Here is a 27,174-nt window from a genome sequence, read left to right on the forward strand (position 1 = left end):
TGTACTGCTGTAAATCAGACTGTTTCTGAGTACTGTACTGCTGTAAATCAGACTGTTTCTGAGTACTGTACTGCTGTAAATCAGACTGTTTCTAACTGAGTACTGTACTGCTGTAAATCAGACTGTTTCTGAGTACTGTACTGCTGTAAATCAGACTGTTTCTGAGTACTGTACTGCTGTAAATCAGACTGTTTCTGAGTACTGTACTGCTGTAAATCAGACTGTTTCTGAGTACTGTACTGCTGTAAAATCAGACTGTTTCTAACTGAGTACTGTACTGCTGTAAATCAGACTGTTTCTGAGTACTGTACTGCTGTAAATCAGACTGTTTCTGAGTACTGTACTGCTGTAAATCAGACTGTTTCTAACTGAGTACTGTACTGCTGTAAAATCAGACTGTTTCTAACTGAGTACTGTACTGCTGTAAATCAGACTGTTTCTAACTGAGTACTGTACTGCTGTAAATCAGACTGTTTCTGAGTACTGTACTGCTGTAAATCAGACTATTTCTGAGTACTGTACTGCTGTAAATCAGACTGTTTCTGAGTACTGTACTGCTGTAAATCAGACTGTTTCTGAGTACTGTACTGCTGTAAATCAGACTGTTTCTGAGTACTGTACTGCTGTAAATCAGACTGTTTCTAACTGAGTACTGTACTGCTGTAAAATCAGACTGTTTCTAACTGAGTACTGTACTGCTTTAAAATCAGACTGTTTCTGAGTACTGTACTGCTGTAAAATCAGACTGTTTCTAACTGAGTACTGTACTGCTGTAAAATCAGACTGTTTCTGAGTACTGTACTGCTGTAAAATCAGACTGTTTCTAACTGAGTACTGTACTGCTGTAAAATCTGACTGTTTCTAACTGAGTACTGTACTGCTGTAAAATCTGACTGTTTCTAACTGAGTACTGTACTGCTTTAAAATCAGACTGTTTCTGAGTACTGTACTGCTGTAAAATCAGACTGTTTCTAACTGAGTACTGTACTGCTGTAAAATCAGACTGTTTCTGAGTACTGTACTGCTGTAAAATCAGACTGTTTCTAACTGAGTACTGTACTGCTGTAAAATCTGACTGTTTCTAACTGAGTACTGTACTGCTGTAAAATCAGACTGTTTCTGAGTACTGTACTGCTGTAAAATCAGACTGTTTCTAACTGAGTACTGTACTGCTGTAAAATCAGACTGTTTCTAACTGAGTACTGTACTGCTGTAAAATCAGACTGTTTGAGTACTATACTGCTGTAAATCAGACTGTTTCCAACTGAGTACTGTACTGCTGTAAAATCAGACTGTTTCTGAGTACTGTACTTCTGTAAAATCAGACTGTTTCCAACTGAGTACTGTACTGCTGTAAAATCAGACTGTTTCTGAGTACTGTACTGCTGTAAAATCAGACTGTTTCTAACTGAGTACTGTACTGCTGTAAATCAGACTGTTTCTAACTGAGTACTGTACTGCTGTAAATCAGACTGTTTCTAACTGAGTACTGTACTGTTGTAAAATCAGACTGTTTCTGAGTACTGTACTGCTGTAAATCAGACTGTTTCTGAGTACTGTACTGCTGTAAATCAGACTGTTTCTAACTGAGTACTGTACTGCTGTAAATCAGACTGTTTCTGAGTACTGTACTGCTGTAAAATCAGACTGTTTCTGAGTACTGTACTTCTGTAAAATCAGACTGTTTCTAACTGAGTACTGTACTGCTGTAAATCAGACTGTTTCTAACTGAGTACTGTACTGCTGTAAATCAGACTGTTTCTAACTGAGTACTGTACTGCTGTAAATCAGACTGTTTCTAACTGAGTACTGTACTGCTGTAAATCAGACTGTTTCTAACTGAGTACTGTACTGCTGTAAATCAGACTGTTTCTGAGTACTGTACTGCTGTAAAATCAGACTGTTTCTGAGTACTGTACTGCTGTAAAATCAGACTGTTTCTGAGTACTGTACTGCTGTAAATCAGACTGTTTCTAACTGAGTACTGTACTGCTGTAAATCAGACTGTTTCTGAGTACTGTACTGCTGTAAAATCAGACTGTTTCTGAGTACTGTACTTCTGTAAAATCAGACTGTTTCTAACTGAGTACTGTACTGCTGTAAATCAGACTGTTTCTAACTGAGTACTGTACTGCTGTAAATCAGACTGTTTCTAACTGAGTACTGTACTGCTGTAAATCAGACTGTTTCTAACTGAGTACTGTACTGCTGTAAATCAGACTGTTTCTAACTGAGTACTGTACTGCTGTAAATCAGACTGTTTCTGAGTACTGTACTGCTGTAATCAGACTGTTTCTGAGTACTGTACTGCTGTAAAATCAGACTGTTTCTGAGTACTGTACTGCTGTAAATCAGACTGTTTCTAACTGAGTACTGTACTGCTGTAAATCAGACCGTTTCTAACTGAGTACTGTACTGCTGTAAATCAGACTGTTTCTGAGTACTGTACTGCTGTAAAATCAGACTGTGTCTAACTGAGTACTGTACTGCTGTAAATCAGACTGTTTCTAACTGAGTACTGTACTGCTGTAAATCAGACTGTTTCCAGTCCTGTACTGCTGTAATCAGACTGTTTCCAGTCCTGTACTGCTGTAATCAGACTGTTTCCAGTCCTGGGACACCCACACACAGGCACTGCATATTTTGTATTTCTATACACAGTGCCTTCAGAAAGTATTCACAAAATAAAACTAATATACTATATCTTGATTAGATAAGTATTCAATCCCGAGTCAATACATGTTAGAATCCTCTTTGGCAGCGATTACAGCTGTGAGTTATTTCTGGGTAAGTCTAAGGATTGTGCAACATTTACCCATTATTATATTTACAATTCTTCAAGCTCTGTCAAATGTGTTGTTGATCATTGCTAGACAACCATTTTCAAGTCTTACCAGAGATTTTCAAGCAGATTTAATTCAAAACTGTAACTCTGCCACTCAGGAACATTCACTGCCTTCTTGGTAAGCAACTCCAGTATATTTGGCCTTGTGTTTTAGGTTATTGTCCTGCTGAAAGGTGAATTCATCTCCCAGTTTCTGGTGGAAAGAGACTGAACCAGGTTTTCCTCTAGGATTTTACCTCTGCTTAGCTCAATTCCGTTTCTTGTCTATCCTGAAAAACTCCCCAGTCCTTAACGATTACAAGCATACCCATAACATGATGCAGCCACCACTATGCTTGAAAATATGGAGAGTGGTACTCAGTAATGTGTTGTATTGGATTTGCCCCAAACATAACACTTTTGTATTCAGGGGTATTGTGTGTAGGCCAGTGACAGAAAATCTCTATGTAATCCATTTTAAATTCAGGCAGTAACAACAAAATGTATAAACAGTCAAGGGGTGTGAATACTTTCTGAAGGCGCTGTACGCTTGTATTTGCGTTGCGCCATCAGGACAATTAAACATGCCCGTTCCCGATTCAGCATGTGCTGGAACGGGAATAAATCAGATAAGATATTTGGGGAAACACTGGTTTAGGTTGTCCTCACCTGTCCTATGAGCTGCACTATAAACTCCACCACCATCTTGGACTCCTTGTTGAACATGCCCTGCCACAGCTTGTCCACCACGCGCTGTGTGAAGTAGAACACGTTGTTGACCAGCACCTGGTAGCTTCCTCCGCTGGTGATGGGCAGGGAGGCATCCTCACCTGGTAGGAGAAGGGGGGGACATTTGGTTAGAATGGAAATGTTTCCCCAACAGCCACTCCCGAGAGGCACAGGGTCAGCCGCAGTGCTGCAGCCCCTCAGTTTCCCAGTTGTAGTTTTTTAACCATCAATCTTCCGGCTCCTGGTCTGCCTCTCTAACCTTCGGCTACCTGCTGCCCTAATGAATGATCACTTGATGTTTTCTCTAAAACGTGTCTGTGTGTGTGTGTGTGTGTATCTAGGAGGTCGTCAGCAACCAGTAGGTAGGTAGGTAGGTGTGTGTGCGTGTGTGTGCGTGTGCGTGTGCGTGTGCGTGTGCGCGCGCGCGTCTTCTTCTTCTTCTTCTGCTGGGTTTTATGGCGGAGTGTAAACCGGATGGTGCATTACCGCCACCTGCTGGATTGGGGGATGGTTGAGACTGGGACTAGGTTTTTACTGTTCATATTATAGACCGGAGACCACAGGTGGTTAGAAATGTATTCCAGCTTTGAGGATGTCTTCGTCAGGCTCTTGGAGTAGGATAAGGCTCTGGAGATCTCCAGCATTTTTCTCTTTGCCGATTAATGTGTTTTGTAGGGTTCTTCTCTGATTGGCTGATTAATGTGTTTTGTAGGGTTCTTCTCTGATTGGCTGATTATTGTGTTTTGTAGGGTTCTTCTCTGATTGGCTGATTATTGTGTTTTGTAGGGTTCTTCTCTGATTGGCTGATTATTGTGTTTTGTAGGGTTCTTCTCTGATTGGCTGATTATTGTGTTTTGTAGGGTTCTTCTCTGATTGGCTGATTATTGTGTTTTGTAGGGTTCTTCTCTGATTGGTGTAACTTATACAGTAGAGCAGGGTGTGTACCTAGGAGGACGTCAGCAGCCAGTAGGTGTTCCATGACAGAGTCCAGGATGTAAGACTGGAACTCCTTCTGCTGAGTCCTGGTGGAGCGCTCTGGGGACGCCTGGGGAGACACAACTCCATGTTAAAGGGGCAATCAACAGTTGAAACAATAACAAAGTGTTTTCCCTGCCCCTGTTTTGGTAAAAAGCTGAGGGAGTAAAACAAGCTTCTATTTTGGGTTCTGACGGGGTACGACAGTTGAACTAAGCTCAAGAGGCATTTAGACGTTATATTCTTCAAGAATCAACAGGTACATATCATTAATTTATAAGTCCAAATATTTATGTATCAACCACAGATCAACCACTTTCCTGACAATAATATGTAATATAATATATATAATAATATATTCCTGACACAATAGCTAGATTAAGGGTTGCAAAAATCTAGAAACGTAACCAAAACCCCCCCTGTTTTCCAGAAATTCCTTTGGAGCATTCCCGAATGAGTGTCCGGATTTTTGCAACCCTAGCTAGATTATCAACTAATAACAATTAAATTAGCAATTAAATCCCACCGGTTGCTGTCAGGCAGCACTTTGTGACAACAGCTGATGTAAAAAGGCTTCATAAATACATTTGATTGATTGAATTTGCCTCACCTCTAACAGTAGGTCTATGGTGGAAGTCTGTTTACTGGCTGGAGTCAGACACAGGTTGTCCATGATCAGCACCTTCATGAAGTCAAACACGTACTTCTTGGCCGGGTGATTGGTCAGGTAGGTCTTAGAACCAACGTTGCAGTATTCTGATTGGCTACGGTTCATGCCCGTGTCGGCGGTGAAGGCCTTGAATTCCTCCGTGGGAGACCCCGCTTCATCATCCAGGTCACTCACCTGAGGAGAGAGGGAGCGAGGATTAGAAGGAGCTCAGAGAAACACACACACACACACACACACACACACACACACACACACACACACACAGAGTACAGCTATCGTAGCAAACACACAGACGCACACAGAGAAAACACACATCCTCACAAATATAGTAAAACGAAGTTCTATACAGTTCAGCCTCTCACCATCTCAGAGTAGGGCCTGATGTTGAAGACGAAGACTGAGGCAGCCAGGACACACAGGAACTCTGGGCTGTGCCACATGGGGGTCAGGTCGGGGACGTTGTGGTACAGGTACCTGAAAAACTGCATCAGAGTCACCGGGTACTCCCTCAGCCACGAACCCTCCTCCTCGGACTGCCATGGCTAGGACGACAAAGAAAAGTACAATGTCATTTGTTGGTAGAAGAAGATCCAGAAGCTATATGAAGTTAGCATTTGGTGAGAGCAAGCTAGGTAAACTAAACCATGGATTACTGTCTCTCCTTGTCCAAAGACTGCTAACAGGATAAGGAAACCAATAGGTAATTCTGGGTGAACTATGCCGTAGCTTTCTCTGTCCCTGGTTTACATCAGGTAGAAAGAACGTCATTTGGTGGTAGAAGTGAATCCAGTAGCTAGGCTACATGGAAAATGACAAGGGCTGGGTTGTCCTCCTTTCTCTCTCCTCCTCCTCCTCCTCTATCGTCACCCCATCTCCTCCTCCCTCTCTCTCACCAGGTTGAGCATGCTCCTCAGCATCCCCAGTAACAGGAAGCCAGCCTCGGTGCAGACACTGTGGATGGATCCCACTACGGTGCCGCTGGAGGCAGGGACCCCGAAGATAAAGGTCCAGATGGAGTCCAGGTCAAACTAACACAAACACACAACACAGAGACTGGGGTAACACTCAGCATTGTTCGACATTAACGCTGAATACTGGGGTAACACTCAGCATTGTTCGACATTAACGCTGAATATAAATTAAAGTTGTTGTTTTTTTATCACAATATCAAACAATTACTCCTATCAGAAAGGCCACATTTTATTAATATTCAAATCGGAGAGTGAAGGACAGTGCATTTTGAGCACCGCAAATCACCCAATTTCAGAGAAGGCGGTCAGCATTTTGAAACTATTTAACCATGAACTTAATTTGTTTAAAACCTGGATGTTTTATAAATTTTTATGAAGTATGTCTTACCTTGTTTCAAAGTAGCCCAGCCTAGTCAAAATACGACCATAGAAATGTTGAGGGAATTAATTTATAAACACTTAATATGCCATTGAAACCATTATTTTCTCATGTTGTATTGGTTTTCAAAATCAACTGTATTCTATTGTCCAGCAGCCAAAGGCATAATCCCAGTCATAATTAGCAGCTCATGCTAGTTGATGCATCTTTAGATCTCCCCTCTTTCTTAATTTCTAATGGATATTTTAATCTCGGCCACATGAAACCGCTCACACGTGCAGTGCACTTTTGAGAACTGTGTTTTCCCGCTAATTGCATTTTGGAACATTTGCGCGTAGCCTTCAGCCACGTGCGCATTGTTGAGCTTATAATATGAAGAAATAAAACCTCATCAATATTTTAAGCTAAAACGGTCTTGATCTGTTGCATCAGCCTCATTGCTTTTTTAAATGTTTTGGTGGGGGATGATCCAATGTTTTATTTTTAGTGAGGTACACAAAACAGGTACACATGGACAGAGAAACAAGTGACCGAAACAAGACAAACAGTTAACATCCCACCCCCCACACACAGGACTCCCCAACCAAAAGTTAGATTAGTGGTTCACAATAGCAGATCTTTTTACAGAGTCATACGCTGATGAAAGAGCAAATATGGTTTATTTCACTCTCCCCATGCATACGTGCTACAGATATTTCCATGTTTCTAATATCCATGAAATATCCACTGCTGTCCGTTTAAAGAATGAGGAGCCTGCCAACGTGAGAATGTAATTTAGAGACCAGTCCATGTGTACTACTATGACAACAAAATAATGTGTGGATTGGAACCTAGGGGACTCCATACGCACGCAAAGCAGAACGGAGTTCCAAGTCAGGTAAATTGCTTCTGGAGTTCTTGGACCGCACAGAGATCGTAGTAACTGAGATCGATAGATCAGGTGGATAGACAGATCTGAGATAGAGAGATCAGGTGGATAGACAGATCTGAGATAGAGAGATCAGGTGGATAGACAGATCAGGTGGATAGACAGATCAGGTGGATAGAGAGATCAGGTGGATAGACAGATCTGAGATAGAGAGATCAGGTGGATAGACAGATCAGGTGGATAGACAGATCAGGTGGATAGAAAGATCAGGTGGATAGACAGATCTGAGATAGAGAGATCAGGTGGATAGACAGATCTGAGATAGAGAGATCAGGTGGATAGACAGATCTGAGATAGAGAGATCAGGTGGATAGACAGATCTGAGATAGAGAGATCAGGTGGATAGACAGATCTGAGATAGAGAGATCAGGTGGATAGACAGATCAGGTGGATAGACAGATCAGGTGGATAGACAGATCTGAGATAGAGAGATCAGGTGGATAGACAGATCAGGTGGATAGAGAGATCAGGTGGATAGAGAGATCTGAGATAGAGAGATCAGGTGGATAGACAGATCTGAGATAGAGAGATCAGGTGGATAGACAGATCAGGTGGATAGACAGATCAGGTGGATAGACAGATCAGGTGGATAGACAGATCAGGTGGATAAGACAGATCAGGTGGATAGACAGATCTGAGATAGAGAGATCAGGTGGATAGACAGATCTGAGATAGAGAGATCAGGTGGATAGACAGATCTGAGATAGAGAGATCAGGTGGATAGACAGATCAGGTGGATAGACAGATCAGGTGGATAGACAGATCAGGTGGATAGAGAGATCAGGTGGATAGACAGATCTGAGATAGAGAGATCAGGTGGATAGACAGATCAGGTGGATAGAGAGATCAGGTGGATAGACAGATCTGAGATAGAGAGATCAGGTGGATAGACAGATCTGAGATAGAGAGATCAGGTGGATAGACAGATCTGAGATAGAGAGATCAGGTGGATAGACAGATCAGGTGGATAGACAGATCTGAGATAGATAGATCAGGTGGATAGACAGATCTGAGATAGAGAGATCAGGTGGATAGACAGATCTGAGATAGAGAGATCAGGTGGATAGACAGATCTGAGATAGAGAGATCAGGTGGATAGACAGATCTAAGATAGAGAGATCAGGTGGATAGACAGATCTGAGATAGAGAGATCAGGTGGATAGATAGATCAGGTGGATAGACAGATCAGGTGGATAGACAGATCTGAGATAGATAGATCAGGTGGATAGACAGATCTGAGATAGATAGATCAGGTGGATAGACAGATCTGAGATAGAGAGATCAGGTGGATAGACAGATCTGAGATAGAGAGATCAGGTGGATAGACAGATCTGAGATAGAGAGATCAGGTGGATAGACAGATCTGAGATAGAGAGATCAGGTGGATAGACAGATCTGAGATAGAGAGATCAGGTGGATAGACAGATCTGAGATAGAGAGATCAGGTGGATAGACAGATCTGAGATAGAGAGATCAGGTGGATAGACAGATCTGAGATAGAGAGATCAGGTGGATAGACAGATCTGAGATAGAGAGATCAGGTGGATAGACAGATCTGAGATAGAGAGATCAGGTGGATAGACAGATCTGAGATAGATAGATCAGGTGGATAGACAGATCTGAGATAGAGAGATCAGGTGGATAGACAGATCTGAGATAGAGAGATCAGGTGGATAGACAGATCTGAGATAGAGAGATCAGGTGGATAGACAGATCTAAGATAGAGAGATCAGGTGGATAGACAGATCTGAGATAGAGAGATCAGGTGGATAGATAGATCAGGTGGATAGACAGATCAGGTGGATAGAGAGATCAGGTGGATAGACAGATCTGAGATAGATAGATCAGGTGGATAGACAGATCTGAGATAGAGAGATCAGGTGGATAGACAGATCAGGTGGATAGACAGATCAGGTGGATAGAGAGATCAGGTGGATAGACAGATCTGAGATAGATAGATCAGGTGGATAGACAGATCTGAGATAGAGAGATCAGGTGGATAGACAGATCTGAGATAGAGAGATCAGGTGGATAGACAGATCTGAGATAGAGAGATCAGGTGGATAGACAGATCTGAGATAGAGAGATCAGGTGGATAGACAGATCAGGTGGATAGAGAGATCAGGTGGATAGACAGATCTGAGATAGAGAGATCAGGTGGATAGACAGATCTGAGATAGAGAGATCAGGTGGATAGACAGATCAGGTGGATAGACAGATCAGGTGGACAGACAGATCAGGTGGATAAGACAGATCAGGTGGATAGACAGATCTGAGATAGAGAGATCAGGTGGATAGACAGATCTGAGATAGAGAGATCAGGTGGATAGACAGATCTGAGATAGAGAGATCAGGTGGATAGACAGATCAGGTGGATAGACAGATCAGGTGGATAGACAGATCAGGTGGATAGAGAGATCAGGTGGATAGACAGATCTGAGATAGAGAGATCAGGTGGATAGACAGATCAGGTGGATAGAGAGATCAGGTGGATAGACAGATCTGAGATAGAGAGATCAGGTGGATAGACAGATCTGAGATAGAGAGATCAGGTGGATAGACAGATCTGAGATAGAGAGATCAGGTGGATAGACAGATCTGAGATAGAGAGATCAGGTGGATAGACAGATCTGAGATAGAGAGATCAGGTGGATAGACAGATCAGGTGGATAGACAGATCTGAGATAGATAGATCAGGTGGATAGACAGATCTGAGATAGAGAGATCAGGTGGATAGACAGATCTGAGATAGAGAGATCAGGTGGATAGACAGATCTGAGATAGAGAGATCAGGTGGATAGACAGATCTAAGATAGAGAGATCAGGTGGATAGACAGATCTGAGATAGAGAGATCAGGTGGATAGATAGATCAGGTGGATAGACAGATCAGGTGGATAGACAGATCTGAGATAGATAGATCAGGTGGATAGACAGATCTGAGATAGATAGATCAGGTGGATAGACAGATCTGAGATAGAGAGATCAGGTGGATAGACAGATCTGAGATAGAGAGATCAGGTGGATAGACAGATCTAAGATAGAGAGATCAGGTGGATAGACAGATCTGAGATAGAGAGATCAGGTGGATAGACAGATCTGAGATAGAGAGATCAGGTGGATAGACAGATCTGAGATAGAGAGATCAGGTGGATAGACAGATCTGAGATAGAGAGATCAGGTGGATAGACAGATCTGAGATAGAGAGATCAGGTGGATAGACAGATCTGAGATAGAGAGATCAGGTGGATAGACAGATCTGAGATAGATAGATCAGGTGGATAGACAGATCTGAGATAGAGAGATCAGGTGGATAGACAGATCTGAGATAGAGAGATCAGGTGGATAGACAGATCTGAGATAGAGAGATCAGGTGGATAGACAGATCTAAGATAGAGAGATCAGGTGGATAGACAGATCTGAGATAGAGAGATCAGGTGGATAGATAGATCAGGTGGATAGACAGATCAGGTGGATAGACAGATCTGAGATAGATAGATCAGGTGGATAGACAGATCTGAGATAGAGAGATCAGGTGGATAGACAGATCTGAGATAGAGAGATCAGGTGGATAGACAGATCTGAGATAGAGAGATCAGGTGGATAGACTGATCTGAGATAGAGAGATCAGGTGGATAGACAGATCTGAGATAGAGAGATCAGGTGGATAGACAGATCTGAGATAGAGAGATCAGGTGGATAGACAGATCTGAGATAGATAGATCAGGTGGATAGACAGATCTGAGATAGAGAGATCAGGTGGATAGACAGATCTGAGATAGAGAGATCAGGTGGATAGAAAGATCTGAGATAGAGAGATCAGGTGGATAGACAGATCTGAGATAGAGAGATCAGGTGGATAGACAGATCTGAGATAGAGATATCTGAGATAGAGAGATCAGGTGGATAGACAGATCTGAGATAGATAGATCAGGTGGATAGACAGATCTGAGATAGAGAGATCAGACCACTGATGAAGAGAGAGGACGACCACCCAGGTGGAAAGCGTGGTTGTGGGATAAAGGAAGGTGGTATTTGAGATTGGTTTTGGTACAGCGCCATTGGAAATTATTCAGACCCCTTGACTTTTTCCACATTTTGTTACGTTACAGCCTTATTCTAAAAATTGATTACATTGTTTTTTCCCCCTCATCAAGCTACACACAATACCCCATAATGACAAAGCAAAAACAGGATTTTTGAAATGTTAACAAATGTATTTATAATAATAATAATAATAATAATAATATGCCATTTAGCAGACGCTTTTATCCAAAGCGACTTACAGTCATGTGTGCATACATTTTTACGCATGGGTGATCCCGTGGATCGAACCCACTACCCTGGCGTTACAAGCGCCATGCTCTACCAATTGAGCTACAGAGAACCATTATTATTAAATATAATAAACTGGTATATCACATTTACATAATTATTCAGACCATTTACTCAGTACTTTGTTGAAGCACCTTTTGGCAGCGAATACAGCCTCGAGTCTTCTTGGGTATGATGCTACAAGCTTCGTACGCCTGTATTTGGGGAGTTTCTCCCATTCTTCTCTGCAGATCCTCCAGAGATGTTCGATCGGGTTCAAGTCTGGGCTCTGGCTGGGCCACTCAAGGACATTCAGAGACTTGTCCTGAAGCCATTCTAGCGTTGTCTTGGCTGTGTGCTTAGGGTCGTTGTCCTGTTGGAAGGTGAACCTTCACCCCAGTCTGAGATCCTGAGTGCTCTGGAGCATGTTTTCATCACGGATCTCTCTGTACTTTGCTCCGTTCATCTTTCCCTCGATCCTGACTAGTCTCCCAGCCCCTGTCGCTGAAAAACATCCCCACAGCATGATGCTACCACCACCATGCTTCACCGTAGGGATGGTGCCAGGTTTCCTCCAGATGTGACGCTTGGCATTCAGGCAAAAGAGTTCAATCTTGGTTTCATCAGATCAGAGAATCTTGTTTCTTCTTTCTGAGAGTCTTTAGGTGCCTTTTGGCAAACTCCAAGCGGGCTGTCATGTGCCTTTTATTGAGGAGTGACGTCCGTCTGGCCACTCTACCATAAAGGCCTGATTGGTGGAGTTCTGCAGAGATGGTTGTCCTTCTGGAAGGTTCTCCCATCACTACAGAGGAGCTCTGTCAGAGTGACCATCGGGTTCTTGGTCACCTCCCTGACCAAGGCCCTTCCCCCCCGATTGCTCAGTTTGGCCAGGCAGCCATCTCTAGGAAGAAGTCTTGGTGGTTCCAGCTCTAGGAAGAGTCTCGGAGCTCTACGGACAATTCCTTCAACCTCATGGCTTGGTTTTGCTCTGACATACACTGTCAACTTTGAGACCTTATATTGACAGGTGTGTGCTTTTCCAAATAATGCCCAATCAGTTGAATTTACCACAGGTGGACGCCAATCAAGTTTTAGAAACATCTCAAGGATGATCAATGGAAACAGGGTGCACACCTGAGCTCAATTTCGAGTCTCATAGCGAAGGGTCTGAATACGTATGTAAATAAGTTCTATCTGTTTTTTATTTTTAATAAACGTGCAAACATTTCTAAAAACCTGTTTTCGCTTTGTCATTATGGGGTATTGTGTGTAGATCGTTGAGTACATTTATTTATTTAATCAATTTTAGGATAAGGCTGTAACGTAACAAAATGTGTAAAAAGTCAAGGTATACTTTCTGAAGGCCCTGTATATATTATTATATTGTTATACTACTAATGCTATATATTATAAAACTATATTATACTAGGAAATATATATATAGTGGGGAGAACAAGTATTTGATACACTGCCGATTTTGCAGGTTTTCCTACTTACAAAGCACGTAGAGGTCTGTAATTTTTATCATAGGTACACTTCAACTGTGAGAGACGGAATCTAAAACAAACATCCTGAAAATCACATTGTATGATTTTTAAGTAATTAATTTGCATTTTATTGATTGACATAAGTATTTGATCACCTACCAACCAGTAAGAATTCCGGCTCTCACAGACCTGTTATATTTTCTTTAAGAAGCCCTCCTGTTCTCCACTCATTACCTGTATTAACTGCACCTGTTTGAACTTGTTACCTGTATAAAAGACACCTGTCCACACACTCAATCAAACAGACTCCAACCTCTCCACAATGGCCAAGACCAGAGAGCTGTGTAAGGACATCAGGGATACAATTGTAGACCTGCACAAGGCTGGGATGGGCTACAGGACAATAGGCAAGCAGCTTGGTGAGAAGGCAACAACTGTTGGCGCAATTATTAGAAAATGGAAGAAGTTCAAGATGACGGTCAATCACCCTCGGTCTGGGGCTCCATGCAAGATCTCACCTCGTGGGGCATCAATGATCATGAGGAAGGTGAGGGATCAGCCCAGAACTACACGGCAGGACCTGGTCAATGACCTGAAGAGAGCTGGGACCACAGTCTCAAAGAAAACCATTAGTAACACACTACGTCGTCATGGATTAAAATCCTGCAGCGCACGCAAGGTCCCCCTGCTCAAGCCAGTGCATGTCCAGGCCCGTCTGAAGTTTGCCAATGATCATCTGGATTATCCAGAGGAGGAATGGGAGAAGGTCATGTGGTCTGATGAGACAAAAATAGAGCTTTTTGGTCTAAACTCCACTCGCTGTGTTTGGAGGAAGAAGAAGGATGAGTACAACCCCAAGAACACCATCCCAACCGTGAAGCATGGAGGTGGAAACATAATTCTTTGGGGATGCTTTTCTGCAAAGGGGACAGGACGACTGCACCGTATTGAGGGGAGGATGGATGGGGCCATGTATCGCGAGATCTTGGCCAACAACCTCCTTCCCTCAGTAAGAGCATTGAAGATGGGTCGTGGCTGGGTCTTCCAGCATGACAACGACCAGAAATACACAGCCAGGGCAACTAAGGAGTGGCTCCGTAAGAAGCATCTCAAGGTCCTGGAGTGGCCTAGCCAGTCTCCAGACCTGAACCCAATAGAACATCTTTGGAGGGAGCTGAAAGTCCGTATTGCCCAGCGACAGCCCCGAAACCTGAAGGATCTGGAGAAGGTCTGTAAGGAGGAGTGGGCCAAAATCCCTGCTGAAGTGTGTGCAAACCTGGTCAAGACCTACAGGAAACATATGATCTCTGTAATTGCTGTACCAGGTTTCTGTACCAAATATTAAGTTCTGCTTTTCTGATGTATCAAATACTTATGTCATGCAATAAAATGCAAAATAATTACTTAAAAATCATACAATGTGATTTTCTGGATTTTTGTTTTAGATTCCGTCTCTCACAGTTGAAGTGTACCGATAATAAAAATTACAGACCTCTACATGCTTTGTAAGTAGGAAAACCTGCAAAATCGGCAGTGTATCAAATACTTGTTCTCCCCACTGTATATTAAGAAACACTAGCTAGATAGTATGACACAGTGGAGGCTCCTCAGAGGAGGAAGGAGAGGACCAACATTTTTTGTGAAACATTAAAAAAGTTATCCTTTTTAGATAAAACTACATAAAATATATTCACGTCACCAAATAATTGATTAATTATTGTCCTCCCTCATCTTAAAACGGCACCGACCGCCACTGGTATGAGAGAAAATAGCTTTTAACTAGAGGAATCACTGGCTAAATAGTATGACAGTAAAGAGGTTTTAACTAAAGGAATCACTGGCTAAATAGTATGACAGTAAAGAGGTTTTAACTAGAGGAATCACTGGCTAAATAGTATGACAGTAAAGAGGTTTTAACTAAAGGAATCACTGGCTAAATAGTATGACAGTAAAGAGGTTTTAACTAAAGGAATCACTGGCTAAATAGTATGACAGTAAAGAGGTTTTAACTAGAGGAATCACTGGCTAAATAGTATGACAGTAAAGAGGTTTTAACTAAAGGAATCACTGGCTAAATAGTATGACAGTAAAGAGGTTTTAACTAGAGGAATCACTGGCTAAATAGTATGACAGTAAAGAGGTTTTAACTAAAGGAATCACTGGCTAAATAGTATGACAGTAAAGAGGTTTTAGTAGAATGATAAAATGGTAGATAAGAATTAAAAAAGGTTTTGTGTACTAACATGACACAGTAACCTCGAAACAAATCTATGGGAAACACTAGCTAGTACAGTATGAAAAATAGGTTTTAGTAAGAAGTAATGATAAAAAGGTTTTGTGTACTAACATGTACCTGGAGGCTGTCTGGCAGCTCTGTGACGGGCTGTTGCAGGAACAGAGCCATCAGCAGAAAGTAGAGCTCGGGGACGTTGGTGTGTTTCGGCAGCAGCGTCTGCAGAACAGGGAACCCTGGGAAATGGCAGGCGTCTCGGTTGATCTCCCGTAGCGTGGAGCGACCGCCGGCGCTACGGCCCACGTTGAAGCCTGACGAGGAGGAGGAGAGAGGAGAGGAAGAAGAGGTTGAGAAACTGAGAATCAGGGTTGTGATCAGGAAAACTTCAGGAAAAAATGTGATACATTTGTATTTTGGATAGGGGATAGGCCAGTTTCTATTATATTTGAATGGAGGCTAAATGTCAGAAAAGCAGGAAGACTCACATCCCTATTCTTAGAATAGACTAAAACTAGCTAACAGTTAGGAGACCGCCATTGATGTATACAAACTATGCCTATATTTTTCCCTTTGTATGCAAGCTGGGTTGAAGCACATGTGGGTATGCTCACATTCTATGCTTGTACTCTGCTGCAGAGCAGATGGAATATTGAAGTATACAATGGGATATATTAAAGTATTCTATTCTATTCAGGGTTTGACCTTTTTTACCTTTAGTTATACAGGTTAGTTTCATTGAGATAAAATCTCTTTTGGAAGAGAGACCTGTTTCAAGATAGACATTATAAACAAACAAGAACCATCAAAACCCATCCTCATCAAATGTAATGATGGGAAAAGGGGATGAGAGGGGGAAGCATGTTACATTCTATATACTGCACAGTAAACAGTTCTATTATGTTACATTCTATATACTGCACAGTACACAGTTCTATTATGTTACATTCTATATACTGCACAGTAAACAGTTCTATTATGTTACATTCTATATACTGCACAGTAAACAGTTCTATTATGTTACATTCTATATACTGCACAGTAAACAGTTCTATTATGTTACATTCTATATACTGCACAGTAAACAGTTCTATTATGTTACATTCTATATACTGCACAGTAAACAGTTCTATTATGTTACATTCTATATACTGCACAGTAAACAGTTCTATTATGTTACATTCTATATACTGCACAGTAAACAGTTATATTATGTTGTGTTGGGTTTTATTAAACCTTTATCTATACATTGACTCACCTACACAAAACCCAACACACACACACACACACACACACACACACACGTCACGTCACGTCACGTCACGTCACTGTACTCACCCAGCACGGTGCCGATCTTGTTGGTGAGGACAGAGTCCGTGTGGTCCAGCCAATCGCCTCCGGTCAGCCCCTCTTTAAACCTGGACAGGTACAATAAATGTCAAATCATGACATGGATGTTATGGGGAATTCCTGTAATATGAAATGTAGTGTTTTTTTTTGACAGAATCATAATGCGACAGAATTGTTAAAATTCAAATGTAAAAATCTCTATATTTTAGAATAGGAATAAAAGACCTGGTGAGTACGGGCTGGTTACTGAGGAGAACCACCAGGACCCACAGAGCTGCCGTCACACTGCTGGGGTGAAGGTGCTCCTCCATGAACATCAACAACCAGTCAAAGCCCAGGGTACGCACCAACTCCTCACACGCCCTGTAGGGGGAGACAAAGAGTCGTCAGGCTCCCACACAAACACAGTCAAAGACAGTACATTTACATTACATTTACGTCATTTAGCAGACGCTCTTATCCAGAGCGACTTACAGTTAGTGCATACATTATTTTATATTTTTCATACTGGCCCCCCTTCACAGTACAGTGTGAAGCTGGGCAAGAAACTGCTTCTCCAATAGAAATCCCCGATCACACTTGTAGGTGATGTCATGGCTACATTGGCTAGCTAAGTTCATTGCGTAGAAACGCGTCATCGGCTCTAACGGTCGTCTCACGCCGAACTGCGAATGTGTAGGCCGTCAAATCAAAGGCAGTCCTTCGATTATAAAGTCGTTTTTGACAGAAAATGAAAACGTGTCAGTTGGTCACTTTCACGAGGTTGGCCTAATAACATGTTCAACTATTTAAGACGTTGGCTCCAATCTAGGCTGTGTCTTTAGATTTGGAGAATGTTAACAACTAAGGAAGAATTTTTCACTAATCTCATTGACTTTTCAAACCCCGGCCTGGTCTGCTTGGTCTGTTTCGCAAAGCGTTCCCGGAAGTCTCGCGATGTTGCGCCTCTGGGTTTAGAAACTCTGTGACGTACTGGGTGTTGACGGTGCATTTCTCCTGGGATGTGAAGAGCAGTTTGAGGAGAATGTCCAGCAGTCTGTTCCTCAACAGGATCAGGTTGGCCGACAGAAGACCCCCAAAGTCTTCATCATTACCTGGAACACAACAGATAATATTACCACTACTATTCCTACTATGGTAATACTGTACTGAGACCACTCATCATTATCTGGAACACAAATTATTTGTAATAAAAAAAAATTATATTCATGGGATTTTGGAATCAACAAAAATGGAACAGGACAGTATAGTTTTGGCACTAACCGACAATAATCTCTATGTAAATTAGTGACAATAATCTCTATGCTAGTTAGTGACAATCGCTATCTAGTTAGTGTCAATCTCTATGCTAGTTAGTGTCAATAATCTCTATGCTAGTTAGTGACAATCTCTATGCTAGTTAGTGACAATCTCTACGCTAGTTAGTGACAACCTCAATGCTAGTTAGTGACAATTTCTACGCTAGTCAGTGACAATCTCTTTGCTAGTTAGTGACAATAATCTCTATGCCAGTTAGTGACCATCTCTATGCCAGTTAGTGTCAATCTCTATGCCAGTCAGTGTCAATCTCTATGCTAGTTAGTGACCATCTCTATGCCAGTTAGTGACAATCTCTATGCCAGTTAGTGACCATCTCTATGCCAGTTAGTGACCATCTCTATGCCAGTTAGTGACAATCTCTATGCCAGTTAGTGACAATCTCTATGCCAGTTAGTGTCAATCTCTATGCCAGTTAGTGACCATCTCTATGCCAGTTAGTGACCATCTCTATGCCAGTTAGTGTCAATCTCTATGCCAGTTAGTGACCATCTCTATGCCAGTTAGTGACCATCTCTATGCCAGTTAGTGACCATCTCTATGCCAGTTAGTGACCATCTCTATGCCAGTTAGTGACCATCTCTATGCCAGTCAGTGTCAATCTCTATGCCAGTCAGTGACCATCTCTATGCCAGTTAGTGACCATCTCTATGCCAGTCAGTGACAATCTCTATGCCAGTTAGTGACAATCTCTATGCCAGTTAGTGACAATCTCTATGCCAGTTAGTGACAATCTCTATGCTAGTTAGTGACAATCACTATCTAGTTAGTGTCAATCTTTATGCTAGTTAGTGTCAATAATTTATACGCTAGTTAGTGACAATAATCTCTATGCTAGTTAGTGACAATCTCTACGCTAGTTAGTGTCAATCTCTACGCCAGTTAGTGTCAATTTATATGCCAGTTAGTGACCATCTCTATGCCAGTTAGTGACAATCTCTATGCTAGTTAGTGACAATCGCTATCTAGTTAGTGACAATCGCTATCTAGTTAGTGACAATCGCTATCTAGTTAGTGACAATCTCTATGCTAGTTAGTGTCAATAATTTATACGCTAGTTAGTGACAATAATCTCTATGATAGTTAGTGACAATCTCTATGATAGTTAGTGACCATCTCTATGCTAGTTAGTGACAATCTCTATGATAGTTAGTGACAATCTCTATGCCAGTTAGTGACAATCTCTACGCCAGTTAGTGTCAATCTCTATGCCAGTTAGTGACAATCTCTATGCCAGTTAGTGACAATCTCTACGCCAGTTAGTGTCAATCTCTATGCCAGTTAGTGACAATCTCTATGCCAGTTAGTGACAATCTCTATGCCAGTTAGTGACAATCTCTACGCCAGTTAGTGTCAATCTCTATGCCAGTTAGTGACAATCTCTATGCCAGTTAGTGACAATCTCTACGCCAGTTAGTGTCAATCTCTATGCCAGTTAGTGACAATCTCTACGCCAGTTAGTGTCAATCTCTATGCCAGTTAGTGACAATCTCTACGCCAGTTAGTGTCAATCTCTATGCCAGTTAGTGACAATCTCTACGCCAGTTAGTGTCAATCTCTACGCCAGTTAGTGTCAATCTCTACGCCAGTTAGTGACAATCTCTATGCCAGTTAGTGACAATCTCTACGCCAGTTAGTGTCAATCTCTACGCCAGTTAGTGTCAATCTCTACGCCAGTTAGTGACAATCTCTACGCCAGTTAGTGTCAATCTCTACGCCAGTTAGTGTCAATCTCTACGCCAGTTAGTGTCAATCTCTATGCTAGTTAGTGACCATCTCTATGCTAGTTAGTGTCAATCTCTATGCTAGTTAGTGACAATAATCTCTAAACTAGTTTGTGTGTTTTACCTCCATCCAGCTTCTCCTCGTTGTTGATCTCCATGACTACAAACTTCTCACACACAGCAAAGGTTGGCAGAGTGGACGAGATGAACTGGCCAAACCTATCAGACAGACAGAGACATGAGCTACAAGGTCATATACAGTATGTTATCATGAAGGTATTTGCAGTCGGTTGACCTGCAGCCCACCAGTAACAAGCTCAGTCCACACATTATTCATTGCCTGAAACGGGACTTGAACCAGCAACCTTCTGACTACTGGTCCCCCTCTCTGACGTCAAGGCTTACCGTAGCAGGTCGTATGGGTTGGGGAAGGTGTAGTGTGTGTGTGTGTGTGTGTGTGTGTGTGTGTGTGTGTGTGTGTGTGTGTGTGTGTGTGTGTGTGTGATTACCGTAGCAGGTCGTATGGGTTGGGGAAGGTGTAGTGTGTGTGTGTGTGTGTGTGTGATTACCGTAGCAGGTCGTATGGGTTGGGGAAGGTGTAGTGTGTGTGTGTGTGTGTGTGTGATTACCGTAGCAGGTCGTATGGGTTGGGGAAGGTGTAGTGTGTGTGTGATTACCGTAGCAGGTCGTATGGGTTGGGGAAGCCTTGCAGTAGCAGACTCAATACGTTGCTGATAGCAGAGACGGTGGGCTGAGACAGAGATGTGTCTCTCAGGGTTAACAGCAGCTTGGGAATCAGCTGGAACTCCCGTAACAATTTAGCGTTCTTCGCTGCCTCACTGTGATGGGGGAGAAGAGGACAAACAGGCAGACAAACAGGCAGGCAGGCAGGCAGGCAGGCAGACAGGCAGGCAGGCAGACAGACAGACAGACACAGACAGGCAGACAGACACAGACAGGCAGACAGGCAGACCGACAGACAGACAGGCAGACAGACACAGACAGGCAGACAGGCACAGACAGGCAGGCAGGCAGGCAGACAGACAGACAGACAGACAGACAGACAGACAGACAGGCAGACAGGCAGAGAGACAGGCAGACAGAGAGAGACAGACAGACAGGCAGGCAGACAGGCAGACAGGTGGTTAATATATTACACACAGGAAAAAAGTCAAGTCCTTTCCTTCCTGCATCTTCGTTTTTAATAAAGGTGATTTAAGATTATAGTGTCACTATTATATCAACACATATGACAAAACTTGACAACTAATGAGACATTGACATGGTGCTGCTGATTGATATAGCAGGAGTTAGTCATCCCTCACCTGGACTCAGTGAGGAGCTCTATAAAGTGTTCAAACAGGGACAGGTGCAGTTCGTAGGGCGCGTGGAGCCACACCTGAGGAGACAGAAAGAAAGTTAGAAAACCCTCTGCAAACATACCACACCAGAAAACCAACAACATTATTTTGTCTCCAGGGACCACGTTTGGCTCGACCTGGATCAACTGCCCTGAGGCCCATTGTGTTTGGCTGGCACCGTGAACCACCATTTTCGCTCAAACTGGATCAGTTTCCTGGAGGCCATTTTGGCCCAGAACTGGAGCAAGTTTCCCTGGAGGCCCATTGGTCTAGTGCGAACCTCGAAGTCACAGAGCAGGTCCTGGAAGGCGGTGGAGTTGGGGATGATGGAGGTCTCATGGCCGCTGTCTACCGTTCCCACCAGGGAGAAGGTCAGGTGGAGGATGTGGCTGTTCAGCAGGTGACGCTTCTTCTTCAGCAACATGGCCAGCAGCTAGAGACCGAATAACACATACTACAGTTAGACTCAGTTGTATTAATGTTCTACTATAACCACCGCAGACAGGATGTTGCTGTTTATTTATTTTTTTACATATTAGTTTGTCAGAGCAACAATGTTCACACAAACAATGTTTGTGTGGAGGCAAACTCATAAAAACTGTCCTTTTGTAACCCGAGTGTGAACTAGGCCCTATTGCATTGTGGGTAGTGCAGTTGTACCTGGTAGCCTTTGATGCGCTCCATCTCCTTGCTGGCCAGCGGGTTGCTCTTGACGACGCACACCATCGCCTTGACGGCCGCGTAGAGACCCTCAACGTCCTGCGCCATGGCAACCAGGCCCAAAATGGCCGCCGCCCCGCCCACGTACTGCAGGTTGGTCGCCACGGGCTTTGGGACGAACGCACGTACACCTGGAAGAGAGTGGGGGGGGGGGGGGAGTTAGTCTACAGGTAAGGTGTGTGTGTGTAGTTGGTGGCCACAGACTTGGGGACAAACGCACACCAAGAGTGGGGCAAAAGTACATCTATTTTTTTTTTTTTATAGTTTTTACCCAATTTTCTCCCCAATTGCTAGTTACGACCTTGTCTCATCGCTGCAATTCCTCAATGGGCTCAGAAGAGGCGCAGGTCGAGACCGAAACATGACCCACCTGGCTGCCTGCTTCTTAACACATTGCTGGCTTAACCCGGAGGTCAGCTGCACCAATGTGTTGGAGGAAACACCGTTCCACTGACGACCGAAGTCAGCTTGCAGGCGCCCGGGCCCGCCACAAGGAGTCGCTAGAGCGTGATGAGCCAAGGAAAGCCCCCCCGGCCAAACCCTTCCCTAACCCGGATGGTGCGCCGCTCTACGGGGCTCCTGGTCACGGGGATCGAACCCCAGGCTATAGTGTTGCCTCAGCACTGCAGAACCTTATACCGCTGAGCCACTCTGGGCTAAATGTATTTGAAAAGGCACAATCTGTTGTTACAAGATTTACTTATATGGCCAATTCAACCCCGATTGATAGTTCAATAATATGTTTTATTTAACCTTTATCTTAAACAGGGAAGACATATTCATCAACACTAGAGTTGATCAATTTTCCAGGTTTCCTACTCATGCAGTGTTAACCCCTTACCCAGGTATCCTAACCCCTTACCCAGGTATCCTAACCCCTTACCCAGGTATCCTAACCCCTTACCCAGGTATCCTAACCCCTTACCCAGGTATCCTAACCCCTTACCCAGCTATCCTAACCACTTACCCAGGTATCCTAACCCCTTACCCAGGTATCCTAACCCCTTACCCAGGTATCCTAACCCCTTACCCAGGTATCCTAACCCCTTACCCAGGTATCCTAACCCCTTACCCAGCTATCCTAACCACTTACCCAGGTATCCTAACCACTTACCCAGGTATCCTAACCCCTTACCCAGGTATCCTAACCCCTTACCCAGCTATCCTAACCCCTTACCCAGGTATCCTAACCCCTTACCCAGGTATCCAATGACAGCTGCTCCTATGGTGCGTGCTGGACCGTTGAGGTGACCGGCCGCGTTGTGAATCAGCTTGACCGGAGTGGCGTTCTCATGAGATGACACAGCCAACTAAGGAGAGGGGGAGAGGAGGGGAAGAGGGGAGAGGAGGGGAAGAGAGAAGAGAAGGGGGAGAGAGGAGAGAAGGGGGAGAGAGGAAAGGGGAAGAGAGGGGAGAAGGGGGAGAGAGGAGGGGGGAGAGAGGGGGGAGAGAGGAGGGGGGAGAGAGGAGGGAGCGAGGGAGGAGAGAAGGAGAGAGAGGAGAGAAGGGGGAGAGAGGAGAGAAGGGGGAGAGAGGAGAGAAGGGGGAGAGAGGAAAGGGGAAGAGAGGGGAGAAGGGGGAGAGAGGAGGGAGCGAGGGAGGAGAGAAGGACAGAGAGGAGAGAAGGGGGAGAGAGGAGGGAGCGAGGGAGGAGAGAAGGGGGAGAGAGGAGGGAGCGAGGGAGGAGAGAAGGAGAGAGAGGAGAGAAGGAGAGAGAGGAGAGATAAACAGGACAAAATCAGTCTTCAATCCCAAGACATGGTACAAAGCAACCAGTGTTAATCTACTGTTTTTAAATCTGCTGCCTCTGCACTCTCCTTTTCTCTACAGAGATGACCTTTAGTACAATCAAACTGACCGGGAGAGAGGCCATGGGGTTCACCTGGGAAACCACTTCACAGGTGGGGTGGAGATAACATTGTGTTACAGGTGAGGTGGTGATAACATTGTGTTACAGGTGGGGTGGAGATAACATTGTGTTACAGGTGAGGTGGTGATAACATTGTGTTACAGGTGAGGTGGTGATAACATTGTGTTACAGGTGAGGTGGAGATAACATTGTGTTACAGGTGAGGTGGTGATAACATTGTGTTACAGGTGAGGTGGTGATAACATTGTGTTACAGGTGGGGTGGAGATAACATTGTGTTACAGGTGAGGTGGAGATAACATTGTGTTACAGGTGAGGTGGAGATAACATTGTGTTACAGGTGAGGTGGTGATAACATTGTGTTACAGGTGGGGTGGAGATAACATTGTGTTACAGGTGAGGTGGAGATAACATTGTGTTACAGGTGAGGTGGTGATAACATTCTGTTACAGGTGGGGTGGAGATAACATTGTGTTACAGGTGGGGTGGAGATAACATTGTGTTACAGGTGAGGTGGAGATAACATTGTGTTACAGGTGGGGTGGAGATAACATTGTGTTACAGGTGAGGTGGAGATAACATTGTGTTAAAGGTGGGGTGGAGATAACATTGTGTTACAGGTGAGGTGGAGATAACATTGAGCAAGGCACTTAACCCTAATTGCTCCTGTAAGTCGCTCTGGATAAGAGCGTCTGCTAAATGACTAAAATGTAAATGTAAAAATGAGATAACATTGTGTTACAGGTGGGGTGGAGATAACATTGTGTTACAGGTGAGGTGGAGATAACATTGTGAGTGTGCGTGCGTTAGCGACGCTAACCTGTTTAGCGATGGCCTTGCCGTCCAGTTTGTTGTAGACCTTGCGTATCTTGGCCACGGTGAGGGCAGAGACAGAGAGGGCGTACAGGCTGAAGGATACCTTCTCCTCTGGGACCAGGGATACTGGACATGGAGGCTCTCCAGTCTTAGAGTCTTTACCTGGGGGGAGACAGAGAGCAGAATCAACCATGGTTCCTCATATAACAGTCTTTATTATTTTCTACAGAAACACAACCGTCCTCGGTGAGGCCTGGCCTAACAGACTGGTAATATTTTCACACTATTGTGCAGACTCCAACCGTGCTGTGCTGGCTAAGACATTTTCATTTCACATTGTCCTTTCTAGGAGAATTCCAGCAATATGGTGGATTCGTAACCAGGCCAGCTTGACCTGGTGTGGCTCAATGTGAAATAGGTCAACAAGTGTGTCAGACAGCTACTCACAGGGCAGGTAGACAGCCTGGCAGGTAGATGTCTGTGTGTTCTCTCTCTCTGTGTGTTCTCTCTCTCTGTGTGTTCTCTCTCTCTGTGTGTTCTCTCTCTCTGTGTGTTCTCTCTCTGTGTGTTCTCTCTCTCTGTGTGTTCTCTCTCTCTGTGTGTTCTCTCTCTCTGTGTGTTCTCTCTCGCTGTGTGTTCTCTCTCTCTATGTTCTCTCTCTCTGTGTGTTCTCTCTCTCTGTGTGTTCTCTCTCTCTGTGTGTTCTCTCTCTCTGTGTGTTCTCTCTCTGTGTGTTCTCTCTCTCTGTGTGTTCTCTCTCTCTGTGTGTTCTCTCTCTGTGTGTTCTCCCTCTGTGTGTTCTCTCTCTGTGTGTTCTCTCTGTGTGTGTGTTCTCTCTCTGTGTGTTCTCTCTCTCTGTGTGTTCTCTCTCTGTGTGTTCTCTGTGTGTGTGTGTGTGTTCTCTCTCTGTGTGTTCTCTCTCTCTGTGTGTTCTCTCTCTGTGTGTTCTCTCTCTCTGTGAGTTCTCTCTCTGTGTGTTCTCTCTCTGTGTGTTCTCTCTCTGTGTGTTCTCTCTCTCTGTGTGTTCTCTCTCTGTGTGTTCTCTGTGTGTGTGTGTGTGTGTGTGTGTTCTCTCTCTGTGTGTTCTCTCTGTGTGTGTGTGTGTGTGTGTTCTCTCTCTGTGTGTGTTCTCTCTCTCTGTGTGTTCTCTCTCTGTGTGTTCTCTGTGTGTGTGTGTGTGTGTGTGTTCTCTCTCTGTGTGTTCTCTCTCTCTGTGTGTTCTCTCTCTCTGTGTGTTCTCTCTCTGTGTGTTCTCTCTCTCTGTGAGTTCTCTCTCTGTGAGTTCTCTCTCTGTGTGTTCTCTCTCTGTGTGTTCTCTCTGTGTGTGTGTGTGTTCTCTCTCTGTGTGTTCTCTCTCTCTGTGTGTTCTCTCTCTGTGTGTTCTCTGTGTGTGTGTGTGTGTTCTCTCTCTGTGTGTTCTCTCTCTCTGTGAGTTCTCTCTCTGTGTGTTCTCTCTCTGTGTGTTCTCTCTCTGTGTGTTCTCTCTCTGTGTGTTCTCTGTGTGTGTGTGTGTGTGTGTGTGTGTGTGTGTTCTCTCTCTGTGTGTTCTCTCTGTGTGTGTGTGTGTGTTCTCTCTCTGTGTGTGTTCTCTCTCTCTGTGTGTTCTCTCTCTGTGTGTTCTCTGTGTGTGTGTGTGTGTGTTCTCTCTCTGTGTGTTCTCTCTCTCTGTGTGTTCTCTCTCTCTGTGTGTTCTCTCTCTGTGTGTTCTCTCTCTCTGTGAGTTCTCTCTCTGTGTGTTCTCTCTCTGTGTGTTCTCTCTCTGTGTGTTCTCTCTGTGTGTGTGTGTGTGTTCTCTCTCTGTGTGTTCTCTCTCTCTGTGTGTTCTCTGTGTGTGTGTGTGTGTTCTCTCTCTGTGTGTTCTCTCTCTCTGTGTGTTCTCTCTCTCTGTGTGTTCTCTCTCTCTGTGTGTTCTCTCTCTGTGTGTTCTCTCTCTCTGTGAGTTCTCTCTCTGTGTGTTCTCTCTCTGTGTGTTCTCTCTGTGTGTGTGTGTGTGTTCTCTCTCTGTGTGTTCTCTCTCTCTGTGAGTTCTCTCTCTGTGTGTTCTCTCTCTCTGTGTGTTCTCTCTCTCTGTGAGAGGTGTGTTCTCTCTCTCTGTGTGTTCTCTCTCTCTGTGTGTTCTCTCTCTCTGTGTGTTCTCTCTCTCTGTGTGTTCTCTCTCTCTGTGTGTTCTCTCTCTGTGTGTTCTCTCTCGCTGTGTGTTCTCTCTCTATGTTCTCTCTCTCTGTGTGTTCTCTCTCTCTGTGTGTTCTCTCTCTCTGTGTGTTCTCTCTCTCTGTGTGTTCTCTCTCTCTGTGTGTTCTCTCTCGCTGTGTGTTCTCTCTCTCTATGTTCTCTCTCTCTGTGTGTTCTCTCTCTCTGTGTGTTCTCTCTCTCTGTGTGTTCTCTCTCTCTGTGTGTTCTCTCTCTCTGTGTGTTCTCTCTCTGTGTGTTCTCTCTCTCTGTGTGTTCTCTCTCGCTGTGTGTTCTCTCTCTCTATGTTCTCTCTCTCTGTGTGTTCTCTCTCTCTGTGTGT

At 43.9% G+C, this 27,174-nt stretch overlaps 1 protein-coding gene across 1 annotated transcript in view; it reads right to left on the minus strand.

The window, feature by feature from the left end:
* LOC121530690 (WD repeat and FYVE domain-containing protein 3) overlaps positions 1 to 27,174 on the minus strand; it is a 204,728-nt gene that overhangs the window by 55,424 nt on the left and 122,130 nt on the right. The window contains exons 25-40 of the mRNA XM_045226849.1: positions 24,667 to 24,824; positions 23,176 to 23,287; positions 21,918 to 22,108; positions 21,538 to 21,690; positions 21,222 to 21,295; positions 20,574 to 20,735; positions 20,021 to 20,115; positions 17,829 to 17,949; positions 17,081 to 17,218; positions 16,844 to 16,923; positions 15,623 to 15,819; positions 6,092 to 6,226; positions 5,561 to 5,740; positions 5,139 to 5,372; positions 4,499 to 4,598; positions 3,494 to 3,654 (exon numbers count right to left, since the gene is read on the minus strand). Of these exons, the coding sequence (XP_045082784.1) occupies positions 3,494 to 3,654; positions 4,499 to 4,598; positions 5,139 to 5,372; positions 5,561 to 5,740; positions 6,092 to 6,226; positions 15,623 to 15,819; positions 16,844 to 16,923; positions 17,081 to 17,218; positions 17,829 to 17,949; positions 20,021 to 20,115; positions 20,574 to 20,735; positions 21,222 to 21,295; positions 21,538 to 21,690; positions 21,918 to 22,108; positions 23,176 to 23,287; positions 24,667 to 24,824 (2,291 nt within the window). The remainder of the gene's footprint in view (positions 1 to 3,493; positions 3,655 to 4,498; positions 4,599 to 5,138; positions 5,373 to 5,560; positions 5,741 to 6,091; positions 6,227 to 15,622; positions 15,820 to 16,843; positions 16,924 to 17,080; positions 17,219 to 17,828; positions 17,950 to 20,020; positions 20,116 to 20,573; positions 20,736 to 21,221; positions 21,296 to 21,537; positions 21,691 to 21,917; positions 22,109 to 23,175; positions 23,288 to 24,666; positions 24,825 to 27,174) is intronic.

Source organism: Coregonus clupeaformis, chromosome 18 (assembly GCF_020615455.1).
Source record: "Coregonus clupeaformis isolate EN_2021a chromosome 18, ASM2061545v1, whole genome shotgun sequence".
NCBI classification, from domain to species: Eukaryota; Metazoa; Chordata; class Actinopteri; order Salmoniformes; family Salmonidae; genus Coregonus; species Coregonus clupeaformis.